General features: G+C 38.6%; 1 protein-coding gene across 4 annotated transcripts in view; it reads right to left on the bottom strand.

Moving 5' to 3' along the window:
* LOC133407593 (spermatogenesis-associated protein 13-like) overlaps positions 1-17,613 on the bottom strand; it is a 58,136-nt gene that overhangs the window by 4,878 nt on the left and 35,645 nt on the right. For 2 of the 4 annotated variants that reach the window (XM_061685642.1, XM_061685643.1), the window contains 7 exons: positions 15,935-16,135; positions 13,550-13,729; positions 12,468-12,700; positions 11,614-11,743; positions 10,075-10,206; positions 2,156-2,399; positions 1,474-1,542 (listed from right to left, as the gene is read on the bottom strand). In XM_061685642.1, the coding sequence (XP_061541626.1) occupies positions 1,474-1,542; positions 2,156-2,399; positions 10,075-10,206; positions 11,614-11,743; positions 12,468-12,700; positions 13,550-13,729; positions 15,935-16,135 (1,189 nt within the window). Of the gene's footprint in view, positions 1-100; positions 1,543-2,155; positions 2,400-10,074; positions 10,207-11,613; positions 11,744-12,467; positions 12,701-13,549; positions 13,730-15,934; positions 16,136-17,613 lie in introns of all 4 variants that reach the window. The other 2 variants (XR_009769200.1, XM_061685644.1) reach the window with 2 other exon arrangements.

Here is a 17,613-nt window from a genome sequence, read left to right as displayed (position 1 = left end):
CTCCAGTGCCAAGGTTAATGACAACACCTCCCAATGCTGTTTTAGCAGTTGCCATGGCATCTTATTGTGCTAGCTCTAAAGAGAACTGTTATGCATATACCTTTATCATTTTCAAACCATGTCCATACAACATGGCCTTCTTTCTCAAGAGGAAATCTATAAATGAATCTGAAATTCAAGAGAGTACTTCACCTTGTGCCAGCCATGTACACATACAGCACATCCACAACATTTATTTTGACAGACATCTATGAGGGTTGACATCAGAGAGAACATTCAGAAGTGGTCATTGGTTAATTCATAATTTAATGGATGATCATGCTTATTGTGCCACTGGCTTTAGCGAAAATATCAGTCATGGTTTAAAAAAAACAAACACAAAAACATCTAGACTAACACTAAAATGGCTAAAATACAAACGGATGACACCAGCAGTTGTGACATGTGGGCCCAGTGTTTGTGCTGATAGGTGCGAGCATCTAAGAAACAGGTTTCTCTTTTTGTCTTTTGTCTTCAATTAGTTGTAAGGCTGTTGGGTTTCACTGGTGACTGAAGCTGTGGTTTCATCAGACTGAGTTACACAGTGTAAAGTAGATTATTTTAGTGTCACTTGTCATATTGCTTCAATAGGGTCTTAGGTCTGACAAAGAGAACAAAACAGTTCTGGTTTAAATAAAAATACATACTCTTTAAATGGTTGAAGAACTGTTGATAATTACAAGCAGCAGAGAGGTGGAAAGAAAGTGACAGATCTGACCTTTTACCTCAGCAACTTTGACTAACTTGGTTCATCAGCTTTCACAATTATGTGAAAAAAATCTGAAAGAACACAGTTTATTGGAAATTGTGACTGACCGTTACTAGCCGAGGCTATGGCTTTCAGCTATCTTTGTCATCTTGTGTTGGACCTTATTAGCTTGTCCCAAGCTCAGGTGCTAATCCTACGCAGGCTCCTACTACCTAAAACTATAGAGGCAACTGTGAAGTACATGATGAAGTACTGGATAATAATGTTAAGTTAAAACCAACCAACGTTTGCCTTTGCTCAGTCAAAAAAGAACAACAACAACAACAAAAAGTTGCTAACCCTAACCCAAACAGTTGTTGGAGGTAGGAAATGACACCGGATCCAGATGCCATGAAGACGTGTGTCATCTCTCAAACACAATACTTCATGCAAAAAGTCCATCTGTCTTTTCATTGATGCTAAACAGCCGCTTTACTACATGTGGCGATTCAGCTTAATGGGAGCAGACAGAAAGTTAACTCAAATAAAAAGACCGAAAGCAAACCTTAATCAACTGTACTTTTCCAGTTTACTCGGTACACCATTCATAAAATGTGTGTTTGTTAAAAGTAATTGAAAGTAGATATGAAAGCAGGTTGAAAGAATAATAAACAACAATGAGAAGACAGAGCACACCAGCGAGGAAAAGAAAATGGAAATCACCTGATATCTTCTTGTTGCCTCACCTTTCTGTTTGGTCACCTTTCTCACTGTCATGGCTGCCTGTCGCTTCTGATACTCTGAGATCTCAAAACCTAAACGGTATGTTGTAAAAAATAAGTGGTCAAACTAAAGATTGCAGTACAGATAAGAACTGAATTAATGAGTATCATATATCATATAATTTCATATCATAGTGTCATAATACCATACAAATATGCTTGTCTGGGGCTGCAGGGGTGACATCCGAACTATCCGATTGGACACTCAGCAAGTGCCTTTGGCAATGCCGTGGCATCACTGTCACATCATTATTTTCTGTCAATTGTTTTCTTGAAGGTTTTTTTGGGGGGGGCTGATATGTTTTTAGGCTCAGAAAAGTAAAAGTAATTTGACTGTGTTAAAATCAGTAGAGCAATTGTACTAATGAAAAGCTTGACAGATAAGGGGAAGAAAAATGTGATGACTAGCGGCGTAATCGCTTGCTCAGTATTCACACAATTAATAAAAAGGAAGAAACTCTGAAGTTTACATTTATCATTTCACAAAGAAGTTGTAAAATACATCCCACACTTGAACATGGAATTTGAACCAATAGCATCTGGATATAGAGGTAAATAGTTTTGTTTTGCAAAGAAGTTGTAGTACATATGAACCATGGATGCTACCCCTCCCATGGTGAATGAAGCGAACGCTGTTGTGACTAACCGATTTTCTCATCCTCACGCACCATCTTCCTCTCCTCATGGAAAGCCCTGAGCCAGCGGATCTTCTCCTCGGGTTTCTTGGCCAGGAAGATGTGGATCTCGTCGCTGTCTTTGTTGCACAGTTTGAAGGCGTTCTTTACACTTACGTTGAAGTCATCGTCTCTCCCATCAATGGCATCCCGCACCTCGTAGCGATCCATGTCGATGCGACCCTTATAGTACAGGATGTCCCGTCGTATCAGATCCTGGTGAGGTGCACAGAAAGATGTGTTGTGTGTAGATTACTTGAGCTTAAAAGTAACTTAGTTACTTTACTGAATACTTTATTTCAAAAGTAACTAAGTTAGAAAAAAATATTATTTTTGTTACTTTCAGCAGCTACCAAGTGGCAGGAATATCACTTATCCACAGTAGTACCAAAAAAGTATTAGCTTAACTGTACCCATTACTTGGTAACCACCCAAGTTACAGAATGATGTCATCAACTTAATTATTTGTGTTGTTGAAGCCACATTAAATCAGTAAAATAGTGCGGTCTTGACATGACAACACAGTACAGTAAGTACCTAAATGTAAACAAGCACACCATTATCAGTACACTGCTCTAATCTTAGCTGATAGACGTAAACGTGAAAGTGAGTGGGGGTTTGATATTGGGGGACATACAAACACACACACACACACGCACGCGCGCACACACACACACACACACACCATTTCTCCCACCATCGTAATTCTGACACGAAGAGTGAGAAAAGGTGACAAGATTACGCAACTGTTTAACTAGCAAAGCTGTGGGTGATTGACGGGGGGGAGAAGCATTTACTTACGTGACATCAACAGTGCGTTAAACCAGCTCACAGTCTGGACTACAGACGAACTTGAAACATCTCACTTTTTACTGTAAATATTATTTAAGTATTGTAAGTCCTTCAGTGCGTCAGTCCTTAACCTCCATGACCGTTTTATGACCGCGCGTAATGAATAATTAACTCACAATGCATTGCGCACTTAACACGCCAGTAAAACTGTATTCTTAATGTGTACATAAAAAAGTACCAACAATCAAATACACTTTTTACAAAGTAAAATAACAAAAATAGTGTGGCGATAGTGGGATCGTGCATTTCTTTGCACTTTTATCGTACTGCACCGTGCATTGTAGAATCAACAATCGCCTCCCAATCGCTTTCTTCCGCTTATTGTGAAAACAGCGGTCTGTGTCAGCGGTTAAATGCTACTGAATGGCTGGACTGCAATTTACCAGCCACAAATCAGTACTTAGTGAGAGACATTGATGACTCCAAACTATTGCTGGTTTGAAAAAGTAACTGTAGTCTGATTACTCTCCTGGGGAAAGTAACGCGTTACTTTGCTTGTTACTCAAAATGGCGGAATCTTGGAGTAATGCGCTATAAAGTAACTATTCATAATGGTGGTACTTGGAGGGTAAGCATTTTTATCGTTGGTACTTGGTATAAATGTTTGGAACCACTGACTAAGATGAAATTAAAACCCTATAAATGTTTTAGGAACGTTAAGGTATGCAGTTCACACACAGACATGGATCTAATTTATTTGGACAAAATTTATATGCATGTAAAATTAGCAGTGCCATTAGTGCATAAATACAAACATTTGAGTGCATCAGGCCTGCTCTTTCTGTATCAGTGAAACTCAAGTATTACACTAAAAAGAAAAAATATAATAAACTCTAGTCTGTGGCACTGACGCAAGTGCCCCGTCACCCGTGAACTCTTGGATAACTACACAAACATGCGCATTGTAACGTGCAAATAATTAGTCACCTGTTGAAGCGCAGAGGCACACATGGCTATAGATTTGCCTTTTTAACATCAGCTTTATTTTTGAAGTCCAAATATGCATATACAGTATTGTATTGGCTCTTTTTGTAACTGCCGTGGATGAACTAAAGTTGCTTTCAAAGCACATGCCTGGACAAACTGTGCATTAAGGACGTCTTCAATTACAATTTGGAAACACTGATGACCAATGGAGCTCAAAATTTAGTAAGAACTGCTAAAAGCAAAGTATGTGGGGTGTCTGTGGACAAACAGCGACACAATAACTTCGTTTTATGAAAAGTTAGACTACAATTATTCCTATCTCCCACACACCGATGGAAAAAGGAGTGTTAGCAAAACAGCAGGAAAGAAACGGGACTTAATAAACTAAATAATCAATTAAAAACATTTTTATTTACTTAACATGCTCACCTGTGCGTGGATTGTAGAATGACCGGCTTGTAATTGTCTTTTCCAATGGCTCGTGTTTCTAAAAACGTTCTAATGAACTTGCGGCCATAGATAAAGTATAGTTATTTTTAGGCTTTACACAGTCAGGATTTTTGGGGCCGATCACCGATCAAGTTTAAAAAAAAAACAATAACCGATCCAATCACAAGATGGAGCAATGTGTTGATGTTGTTCATTTACTGTATATACTTGTGTATTGTATACTGAGTATCTTCAAAAGGCCTTATGCCATATGCAGGTCATATATTCTAATCAGTCAGGTCAAACCAACATTAGAACATGACAGAAATATTGGGTGCTAACTTACTGTAATTAAATTACTTTATTGTAATTAAATTACTTCACACACACCAAAACTTTAGAGCATGATTCGACATAACGCCGGCATGTTTATTTACAGCCATTAGTGCTAGCACTAGCTTGCTAGGCTACTTAACGTTTTGTTGCATGCTTGCGAGCCGTATCATGTTAAAAGTACGTGAACATACCTCAAGGCAATCCTTGAATGAAAGTCCTCTCCCGAGCACCGGTGACCAACAACACTCGCTAATTATCGGCTGATAGCGAGCAAACAAATCAGATCGGTGTAAAGTCTAGTTATTTTATGTTTATACTGTATATATGAACTCGATGCTCGCTGCTCCTGGATTCAATCTCAAACTGGTATGTGTTACTTCCTAATCACGTCGTTGTGATTGGTTCTCTTGTCAATTTCTCCCGGCTCTTCAAACAAAATAATTTTTGATTGGATCTCATCGCTGGCAGGCAATTCTATCTCGACTTTATTCTTTGACAAAAATGTCAATAGACAATAATCGGCGTAGTCCCCTCAAATGCATTTTTATGTACGTAGTCATAATTTCGTTTCCATCAGGAAAAAACATGGTTCGTTGACTATAACTATGATGCAAATACATAAAGTATGACTAAATACTGCCATTTTATACAAGGGGCGTCCTGATCTGATCGTTGAGATCGGCCCGATGTCAGCAAAAAAACAAGGATCGAAGTGGACTGGATCTAAAATCTCTCATTTTACCATTCTTATACAAGCGGTCCATTCCATACTCCGCTACAGCACTACTATTTAGCAGCTCTAGGATGGCATGCAGAGCCTACGCAATCACAACAACAGGTTGTTAAGATGCTAACATATTTGCAAGGAGTAATACTGAATGATCTATGCTTAAAGACATTTATTGACACTCCAGTTGAAGTTCACTGTAAAACAAAACAAACATAACAAAGGAATTACACCTATTGAATGTTCAAATACGTCACAGACTTTGTTTCTTTCTTCGTTTTTCTTCACAAAACCCACTAGCTCAACGCTAACACAAAATGAAAAACACCATTGACGAGCTCATTGAAATTAGCATCGACATTGTGACACTTATAGCTCTCAAAATAATGAATATTGATACACAAACACTGTATAAGCACACACAAACAGGCAATACAAAAATAGTCTCTGGCATATATTCTTCAAACTCTGTGAAAAATGAGTTGTAATAATATTCAACCGTGACTTGACTTGGATAAAGCAAAGCAAAGCAAAGCAAAGACTTGGTCCCACCCCTGATTTATTGTACAGTACATTCCTTTTTCTATGCTGGCTATGCAGTGAATTTGGTTTTCAAAAGATGTTAAATTATATTTCTATTACAATACTACACAATGGTTGTATACATCTACAGATTCAATTAACATAGCAGAGCATTACAGTATATAACACACACATTCGCAATTTCCGAAAAGGCCGAAGGCTAGATCAGACCATGCCAACAGTCCAGTGCATCCAGCACAAATAACCTTAGCCAACCTAACTTCTATTTACTTCCATGTTCTGTCAACATAAACTAATTGCCACATATCAACACTAGTGCCTAAGGAACAAATAACATCCAGTCAATGAGGTCAGCGAGGCAAAAAGAGAAAGAAAACCTCTAATGAGCATGCAGAGATAAAACCACATCTATGTACAATACTGAAAAGAACAATACGTGATGGAGGGCTCACACCCCCAGAGGCCTGTCGCTGGACTGAGAATGCTAGAGAAGGAAGTATAGGAAAAATAAAAACAAAAAAAGAGCCTAAATTCGTTTGATTTTTTTCCCCAATGGCATTGTAAAAAAACGAGATCTGCACACATCCTGGAATTTGTGGTGCCAGAAATGATCAGCAGTGATAGATAAAGGGTGAATGAGGTCAAGAAATGATCAATGATTAATTAATGACATCATTACAACCTATGATCTGGACTTTTTGTTACTAAATGAAACGTGGTTAACAGAAAGTAGCTGTAATACCATTTTAAATGAGGAAACACCAGGAAATCTTTATTTTATGAACAAGTGTCGAATAGGGAAAAAAGGCGGTGGTATTGGTGTTATTTTTAAGTCATTATTTCAGTGTAAAGAAATTATACTGGGTGATTTTAGCTCTTTTGAATAGCTCTGTTTTTTAGTTAAAGGTTACCCAAAGGTTATTTTTTTCATAATTTATAGGCCTCCAAGATACAATAGAAAATGCATGGAGGACTTTTCAGAACTGCTGTCAGTTATTTGTACTGACTACAACTATTTTGTCATAACAGGAGACTTTAATATTCATGTTGACAATAACATTGAAAAGAAATCTGAAGAATCTCTGCTATACTAGACACATTTGACCTCTCTCAACAGTCCAACCCACACTCAAGGTCACATCTTAGACCTGGTCATCTCTAAGGATGTTGAAATTGACATCAATTGACATTAAGGATATGGCTATTTCTGATCATTTTTGTGTATACTTTGAATTACAGATTCTTCCAAAAGTTCAGACAACCTCTATGTATATAAGAAAAGGTATATAAATGAGAGTACTGCCAATAAGTTTATGGAGACAATTGTTGTGCTACAAACTGTGAATGCTGAGACAGTTGATGAACCTTTGGATAATTTAACCTGTAAAATCTCAAATGTCAGGAATGCTGTTGCTCCTATTAAAACTAAGACAATCTTGAGGTGACCTAGAACACCATGGAGGAGCACAATGATGGTAAAGACCTCTAAATCAAAGTGTAAGAAAGCAGAACGTAAGTGGAGAAAAACTAAACTAAATTGACTATGACCTCTACAGACAAAGTCTTTGTAATTTTAACCAAGAGTTAGTCAGGGCTAGACAGCAACACTTTTCTGAACTCATCAGTAAGAACTTCAACAATACTCCGCACTCTGTTGGCTGTGGTTGCCAAGCTCACAACCCCCCGAATCCCCCCCCCCGAATCAGATCGCTCCAGAACTCCTAACACCAGATAAATGCAATTAATTTGCTTGTTATTTTAGTCAAAAAATTTAATCCCTCAGGTTAAATATTAGCACAAATCAGCAAAATGATAAAACGATACTACATCTGAAGCCACCCAGGAAAAACTCTATGACCATGTCAGAATTTGATACAGTTGACCAAAAAACCGCAGAGAAAACGGTTCAGCAGCTGAAACCATTAACGAACTGTCTTGACTCAATACCATCTGACTTTATCAAAGCTATTACGGAGTCTGTACTAGCTGATTTGCAGCAAATAATCAATTGCTCACTTCAGTCAGGCGAGTTTCCTAAAGCTCTTAAAGTACCTGCCATTAAGCCTCTGTTAATAAAATAGAACGCTGGACGCCCATGTTAGCAAGCCATAGACCCATCTCAAATCTCCCTTTCATAGCCAAGATTGTTGAGTTGATTATTTTTAATCAACTCAGTAATTTCTTGAATTTAAATTGACTTTTTGACAAATTTCAATCAGGGTTCCGAACTCATCACAGTACAGAATCTGCTCTTATTAAAGTGCTAAATGATATAAGGTTTAATACTGACTCGGGAAAGGTGTAAATTCTGGTCTTGTTGGACCTCAGTGTGGATTTTGATAAGGTAGATCATAATATACTGCTGAACAGGTTGGAAATGTGGGTGGGACTAAATGGAACAGTCCTTAAATGGTTCAGGTCCTACCTGGAGGAAAGGAGTTAATTTGTAACCATTGGAAGTGTTCAATCTCATCGAATGGCAATGACCTATGGGGTCCCTCAAGGGTCAGTTCTTGGACCCCTCCTGTTCAACCTGTATATGCTACCCTTGGGTAAAAAATCTTCAGAACTTGAATTTTGACTATCATAGCTATGCAGATGACACACAGTTATATCTAGCAGTGTCTCCAGATGACTACAGTTCAATTGAGGTGTTGTGTCACTGTCTAAAACAGATAAATATCTGGAGGAGCCAAAATTTTATTCAAATAAACCACAACAAAACTGAGATAATCGTTTTTGGCAATAAAGAAAAGAGGATTGCTGTTAGTAAATACCTGGAGTCACTCTCTTTAAAAACCAAAGACCAAGTCCGAAACATTGGTGTTCTGATAAGATTCCAACCCGACTTTCAACAATCATATCAAATCAATTACTAAAACTGCCTTCTATGATCTGAAGAACATATCCAGAGTGAAGGCTTGCATGTGTCAAGCAGACCAGGAGTAGCTCATCAATGCTTTATCTCAAGTAGACTTGACTATTGGAAAGGTCTTCTGACTGGACTGAATGCTGCAGCTCGGGTTCTAACCAGAACAAAGAGGTCAGAGCATATTACTCCATTTCTAAAGTCTTTACACTGGCTTCCTTAGAAAAGGTTTTAAAGTTCTGCTACTGGTCTATAAATCACTAAACGGTTTAGGTCCTGAATACATGAATGAAATACTAATGGTATATAAACCCAGTAGGGTTCTGAGATCGACAGACTCAGGTCAAACAGTGGAGCACAGAGTCCAAAGCAAACATGGTAAACATTTAGCTATTATGCTGCACACAAATGGAATAAGTTGCCAACAGAAGTGACGTCAGCCCCAAGTGTGCATGTTTTTAAGTCCAGGTTAAAAACTATTTTCCCCCCCCCATGCTTTTTAGACCACTTCCACTTTTAAATGATATTTCGTGCACTGTATGCTGTTTTAATTGTATTTTTATTAAATTATTTCTCTCTTTGTTTTAAATGTTTAGAAGCTGTTTTTTCCTTTGTTTTTAAATACCTTTAATCATGTAAAGCACATTGAGTTACCTTGTGTATGAAATGCACCATATAAATAATTTTTCTTTGCTTTGCTTAATGAATATATATACTTTAGATGAACTAACAGCATATACATAAGCCGAACATGAACTGTGAACTGTGTGTAAGTGGTGAGATAATTGTTTTTGGTTCACATTTGGATGCATGTGAGAATGCATTTCCTCAGTCTCGGTGAGACACTGTGTGGAACTGTCTCACCGCATTCGTGCCTGTGCCTCTGTGTGCATGTATAGCTGAGTGTAGCCAAGCATGAACATTCATCTGACAGGGGAGCACAGCCTCAGTGCATCGAAGCTCAAACTACCGCAGCTACATTTTGAAAAATGTGCTGAGTATTTGAACTTAACCGAGGGCTCATGCGTCTTGCATTGGGTAATATATTTCCAGCCTAAGCAAGAAGTTGCATTGCCTTAAAGCATCTTTGTCGGGATGTACAACTTTCAAGGAGCAGACTCGGTTTGTGTCTCCCTTATTGGATTTTTCTCAAGCAAACAGGAATCAAAATGGAAGGAAGAAAGTGAAACAAAATAAAGACATTCTACCTTCTTACAGAGAACCAGCTGGTGATCAAAGAGGAAGAAAACTCGCTGCTGGCTGCGCCCATATGGCTGATAGATCCATGACAGCTCTCCAGTGTAGATGAGCTCCGAGCTTCTGTCCAAGATATCATCCCCCTAGACACATTAAAACAGACACAAAATCAATAAATCAAAGGTTTACTCATTGAAAGAATCCCTAAATCATATATTAATTTTTGCCTTTATCTTTTTAATCCAGGACGCATAACAATGTGCTTTCCAAACACAGCATAAAAATATATTACGGAGTTGAACAACATACTGTAGCGTCGATGAAGTTGACGGTACCCCAGCAAGCCTCACGGCTCAGGTTGTAAATAGTTCCCCTTTTATTTCATGTGTTCTATAATGTACAGTGTAATATCTGAACTCTGACTTCGGGCGGTTAAGCCTGTTGATTGGCGGTTGTGAAGTCAGCAAAGAAGAACGAGTAAAGGACTATTTCAGCTTGTACGTTGGCTCAAGTCTGGGAGTCTGTGTGTGGATTGACTGGGCTGGTTATGGTGTCACCCCCCCAAAAGGTTTTCATATGTCACTCAGAAAATGATTGTTCTAAAAAACAATTAAACATGAGCTTAATTGAATTTTGACCTTATCTTACTCTGAAAGCCAAGCCATTATATTAAAGGCAAAGCACATAAAACTGACCATAGCTCTTTTTGCCCAAATAATGTTTTGGCCTATGAATGGTCCACACTTCTTTGGGACTTTTTTTCTTCATCTGAGCAATGCACATAATCTGTAGCTATTAATAAACCCTTTGTAAAATCCCGATTCGCCAAATGTTACAATACTGACTGTTGAGGAAAGGTGAAGAAACATTAAGTTATATGATATTTAAAAATGAATGGGTTTCCCAAAATTAAGGATGAAAAAAAACCCAATGATTTATTTCAAAGTCATAACAAAATTAATTGAATGTTTTCAGTTTTTTAATTATTTTTTTTAATTTACTGTATATACAGTAAATTAACAAGTCATTTAAATAGACACATTGCTCCATCTTGTGATCGGATCGGTGATCGTTTTTTTTCAACTCGCTGATCGGCCCAAAAAATCCTGATTGTGTAGAGTCTAGTCTTCTGTTAACGGAGAAAATTTATTCTTATTGAATTGTGGGATTCAAGGAATGATGACCAGTTCATTTATGCAAAAATGAAACTGAACACTGAGTCTAGGGACTTGGTGATAACTAGATGAAGTGGATGAAGAGAGACAAAACAGAATTACCATGATCAATAAAACAAGCATATCAGGACACCATATAGTCAGAAATAGGGGTCTCGAGCAGGATTACATTTTATTTCCTCAATGTGCATGCTACACAGATGTACCCGACTGTTGTGTTAATTAATATTCCATGGTGCTAAAGCTAACAACGTCAAGCGTACAGGACATAAAAGCTGTAGCTTACATACACACCCAGAAGCTGCGCACGCATACACACACGCACGCACGCGCGCGTGCACACACACACACACACACACACACACACGTACGTACCTCCCAGTCCAAGACGGATGCTTGCCACTGGGCAATTTTGTCAATGTTTTCCAGCCTCCTCTTCCTCTCATTGATCTGCTGGGTGACGTTTCGCATTACTGCCAGGGCTGCTGCCACGTATCGATAGTCACTACAGACACAGTGCACACATAATGACTCTTGGGGAATTAAAGGGTAAAGTTAAGCTCTTTGAAAACTAGCCACTCTGTTAAAACATTCCGGTGATGTTGCAGTAATGAAAGACACAGTCTACCTTATAAAACATGGGATGTATACTTAAGTAATAGAGGTAAGCCCTTCTGGAACACGGACCGAAGAGCATTGAATTCTAATTAGCCACTTTGTAAATCGCCTGTAAAATACGACTGCATAAATCTGAGCTGGATTTTTTTCCCTCTTTGCCTCTTATTGCAATGGATCCAAATACTGTATAGTTTGTTTTTGACAGAGGAATGGCCTATAGCTGGCAGATTCTCAAACAGTGTGAATTGGCAGGCTTTGCTGGCAGAGCTGGCACCTGTCCCTATCTGGCTGAGAGCGCCTGGTTTGTGAATGACCTGGAGGTGGCTGAGTTACGCTAAATCTCTTAGACTATGCTTCTGTCGACTTGCACGAATGAGTATGCACGTCAGAATTTTTATATACAGTACACATCTGTGCATGAGATAGCCTTTTCAAATGCTTTAGAAAAGAGCTAAAAAGCATTGATCCTGTACAAATGTACTAAAATGAAAAATGGATAAAATCCAAATCTTTCATATTTTCATTGGAACACAGTGTTAATTCACTATAAATTATTTTATATTGACTAAGTAGTACTAATAAAATGCTGTTAAATGTACAATCTGTCATACCTGTGCTCTTGTGCAGTGTATTTGAGAAGCTCGGCCAACTGGAGGGGATATTTGCAGATCTTCTGGACAGGGGTGAGCAAGAAGCCATCTATGGCAATGTCAATCATTTGCTGGAGGAGTCGACAGGCCTCAAAGAAGTGCTGGTACCTGCCATCCCTCATCAACTTGCTCAGCTCCATGCAGGCGTCCAAGTGGTTATTACAGTATTCTGAATAAATCCAGAAACCATCTTGCTGTAACAAAGAACAGCAGCAATATCACATTAAAAATAAATACATTTAAGTGATCATCTTCCAAGCTTAAACATGTAATTCAAGAGTATTGTTTTTCTATTTATGATTACTGTATGTTTTAAATGATGTTAGTCGTGTAGATTAATGCTACATACAGGACTGAAGTGAAATACTATTGCCCAATACATAGATTTTCCATTCAAACAAGATGTTCAGGATTGTACAAAAATTGTTTCCTTAATTATGATCTTGAGGGCAAACTTTATTGTTGCTCATAGTGTCATATACAAGTCAAAATAATAGAAGGTTTACATCATACTAAAATGGCTCATGCATCAGGGACAAAATGACAACACACACATTCTAAAAAAAACAAAAACAAAAAAATAAACTAACAGCGTTAACAGAAAACACAATCTGAATAAAAAAAAATCTCTCTCTCTCTCTCTCTGTCTCTCTCTCTCTATCTATCTATATAAATATATATATATATATGGGAAATGAGTAAAGTTTGAATACAGACAGTTTTATTTCTTCCTACTTTTCAGACAAGCAGTACACGATGGTTCAGTATCGGACAAAATTTACAGTACAGTATATTGTGCATTTTTTATTTTATTGTTTTGCACTGCATGATCGAAATAAATGTTTAATCACCCAATTAATCAATTTAAAAAAATGTCTAAAGAGCAGTCCTTAAGGAGGTGGAACAACAGGAGAGGCACCACAGAGTGAGCCTATGTTAATAGTAAAAAGGTTTGGGGAAACATTCTGGTGGTGGATGTTTAAGTCTACTAATTTGCGTTTTAAGTAAAAATTCTATCATCGAATAGTGCACACTGAACTCACATGTTCTAAAAAGCAAGGTCCAATTTCAGAAAGGTGGGGCTCCTCGGTGTTGTACTGTTTCTCCAAGTCTCTAACAAATCCCATCTGGAAGCGGTAGATGTCCTCAATGTTTCCAAAGATGACCTTCAGTTGGTCATCGTTGAACATGTCCACACGCTTCCTGCACTGACGCAGGTAACCCTGCAAAAGAAAGGGTTAAAGTTCCATCATGCTTTCAAAGGTGATGTTGTTGGGAGCCAGCAATTGAATGACCCAAAAGAAGGGCGACAATAAGTCTCAAGAAATTAAAACAGAGACTTTGATGAGTTCACTGCCGTTACTTTTTAGAGTGCTTCAATGTCTAATTCTTGAATTCTTGTCAGTGGCGGCTTGTCATTACAGGGTATGGGGCGCCACCACACCGCTGCAGACTCACATTGAAAAAGACAAAAATGAATGAAATGAAATAAACTAAAAATAACAGAGTATTGTAAAAACATTACAAATTATGTGTATATTTTTAGATGAGTAGGATATATGGTATCCAATTAATAAGTAACATTTATTTGTTTACCACCGTCTCATTACATGATGTCACTTCCTGTTTTGTTTTCTTTTGGCTTAAAAATGCCTTTCATAATTCAATTGTCATGTAATATTTTAGTTAATATTCAACTCAACTTTATTTATATCTCTCATTGCTTTTCTTTGTGACCGAAGATCTTATGAAGGCGGCTGTTCACATCATTGCAGGCGCGCTGATGAACCAACCCAGTGGAAGACAGGCACATTTTAAGAATACAATCATAAATTATTTATTTATTTATATGTAAGCATGCATGTATGTACAGTAGGTATGTATGTATGTATTAGGGCTGCACGATATTGGAAAAAAAATTACATTGCGATTTTATTTTATATTGCAATGTGAAAAAATACAGGATCAGTGTTGGGAAACTATTTTCTATGCAAACTAGTTCAAAGGTGAAAGTTAGTAGTAGTTACTAGTTTAAAAAAAAGGCGGCAGTATTGCTGTCTCAATTGATGACTTGACTGCAAGTGATTTTAATGGGAATCCAACAGTCTATGGTCCGATCCTGGTAAAATCCCCAGTAAGACGACCATGGCTGAACAAGGTGAACAACCGGCAGCCCAGTTATTAGTAAGTACAATAAAAAGAAATCGCCTTCCTCATCTGTCAGCAAGATACAAAAACCAGCCTGTTACTACAGTGTTTAAATAACTTTTCATGTTCATGTGGCTGCCAGGCGGGATGACAGTGGCTAGCTCTCAATTATCTATTCTATAGTCTGTGCTCTCAACGGCTCAACGGAGACAGCAACACTGCCGCCTAGCGGATGGAGGGACAGGACTTCCCACACGTGTGAATATTCTTAACGTGTGTGTGATTATCTTGAAAACTGCATTGCGTTTGTGAATGTGTTCCAGCCATAAAATTCTAAGTTAATGATTATTTGCTAAAAACAATAAAGTTTATCAGTTTGAACATTAAATATCTTGTCTTTGTACTGTATTCAATTAAATATAGGTTGAACATGATTTGCAAATCATTGTATTTTGTTTTTATTTATGTTTAACACAACGTCCTAACTTCATTGGAATTGGGGTTGTAAATCGGGGCAATATTTGTGTAAATAATTTTGAGACAAATCTCTCCCCATATGCCTATAGTTGTTTCATTCTGAAGAGACAAATATCTTATTAGCATGTTCAAACAGGTCCCTCTGTTGGTTACTTTTAATATTACCGTTAATTCACTGTCTATTATTACAGTACACAAACATCGCAGCAAAGGCTCATCCATCCATCCATCCATTTTCTGAGCCGCTTCTCCTCACTAGGGTCGCGGGCGTGCTGGAGCCTATCCCAGCTATCATCGGGCAGGAGGCGGGGTACACCCTGAACTGGTTGCCAGCCAATCGCAGAATTTGAGAAGGGGGCCAATAGTTTTTCATGGCACTGTAGTTATAGGTTCAAAATAAGTTATACAATAGTCTTGGGTATATTTAAAGGAGACATATTACCCATCTACAATTTAAAACAGTTCCCAGGTGTTTTTATAACATGTCTGTGGCAGGAGTTTGTCAAATTGGGGCAGCTATAACTCATCTGTAACAGTGGGGCAGAAGTGCAAAATGGGCAACTCACAGACACATTTTCAGAAATAGGCAGATACCGGTAACTACAGAATTAGTCAGTGGTTAATTTCAAACTTGATGGGTGGGCAGGCAACCCAGACACCCAAGACTATTTGTATACAAACATTACAATGTCAATTGTCCCCATATTTTCCCCTTTAAAGCTGTAAGTACCGGTATATGCTGGCTAACAGCTAATAAGGCTATTTAATCTGTACCTATTTGCTAGCTGATATGCATTTTGTACCTCACAAATGTCCTTGAGGTGCTTGATGTAATGTCTCTCTGTGCTCATGATCTCGTTGATGACATTAGCTCTCATCTGGTCACGGTTTTGGAGAGGCGAGCCCAGACACAAACAGTCGTTGGCTGGGTCAAGGTGGCCATTTTGAACCTCGCTGGTCCCTTCGGCTGGTTCTCCTCCTCCATCCTCTTGATTCACCCACAACTAAGGAAAAATACATTCATACCCACAAACACATACGTGTGATGGCTTGGTAAGTTGTGTGTTCAAAGCATTTGATGAGAAGGTATTAACAAACAAATAAAACTACTGACCGACCCTTATGCCTCAATCTAATGTGACTTACTTCATCAAAATGCACACACCCAAATAAGACACAGACACTACGGCACATGTCATAGCATTTCTAAGACTCGTTCCCAGAGGATTTCCGACCTTGAGTGTGACCTCTCCTTTTACTTATGCACACATACTGTATACAGTGGATATGGACTAGAAGTAACCACACCAATGTTAAAAGACCAGGTTTCCAAAGAAAAAAAGAGAAGTAGATATAATTTAAAAACCTTTTCCACCATAAATGTGATCTATAACCTGCTGAATTCATTAAAACAATTACATCTGTGGGAGGAATATGAAAATAACCATACTCAACTTGATACTGTGGTTTGTTGAAAGCAAATTTGCTTCAATTACAATATTAGTTTTTTGGGTCGAAAGCTATCAGTATTGCACTTATTGAATAATGGTCCACTCTATCTTGCCGAATCATTCCAAATTTGTTAGCTTGTAAAGATATCTCTTGTGCTTAGCCTAATGCCCACATACGAGTATTTTCAGTTGGATTTAGGTCTGGGTTCTGTCTGGGCAATTCAGAAACTTATGCTGTCTTCTGGTGAAGCCATTCTTCTGTTAATTTGGACATACTGTATTTTCACGACCATAAGGCGCACTTAAAAGTCTTGAATCTTCTCCAAAATGGACGGGGCGCCTTATAATGCGGCGTGCCTTATGTGTGCACCGAGTTCCAAAATCTGTAAATGTTGTTGTGTGACTTCGATGAGCCGACACGCTGCTTATATAGAGGAAAAGCGGACGTGGCTGAGGACAGCATGCGGCCGTTAAAGGGGGAAGGGTGCGCGTGACAGAGGACGCTAAAGGTACGCCTCCATGGGAATGGGAATCGAGCAGCCACGAGAGAATTCAAGATCAACGAATCCATGGTTTGCAAGTGGAGGAAGCAGGAAAACGAGCTTCGCCAAGTCAAGAAGACGAAGCTGAGTTTCCGGGGAAACAAGGCGAGGTAGCCCGAGTTGGAAGACCAACTCGAGCAGTGGATTAATGAGCAAAGAACAGCCGGGAGAAGCGTCTCTACAGTCACCATTCTACTGAGGGCAATAACTCGGAGCTTGCCATCATTCCGGGAGGCTTGACGAAGGAACTCCAACCGCTGGACATCGGTGTAAACAGGGCGTTTAAAGTGAAGTTGCGAGCGGTGTGGGAGCGATGGATGACAGATGGCGAACACAGCTTTACTAAGACTAGGAGGCAGCGAGTTATGCCACAATTTGTGAATGGATTGTGGATGCTTGGGATAACGTGTCTGCTTCCACTGTTGTTCGAGCTTTCCTAAAAGCCGGCATCATTTCTGAGGAGCCGCACGGCAACGAGACTGATTCCGA

Source organism: Phycodurus eques, chromosome 9 (genome assembly GCF_024500275.1).
Source record: "Phycodurus eques isolate BA_2022a chromosome 9, UOR_Pequ_1.1, whole genome shotgun sequence".
Lineage (NCBI taxonomy): Eukaryota > Metazoa > Chordata > Actinopteri > Syngnathiformes > Syngnathidae > Phycodurus > Phycodurus eques.
This window is presented reverse-complemented; position numbering and strand designations above follow the sequence as displayed.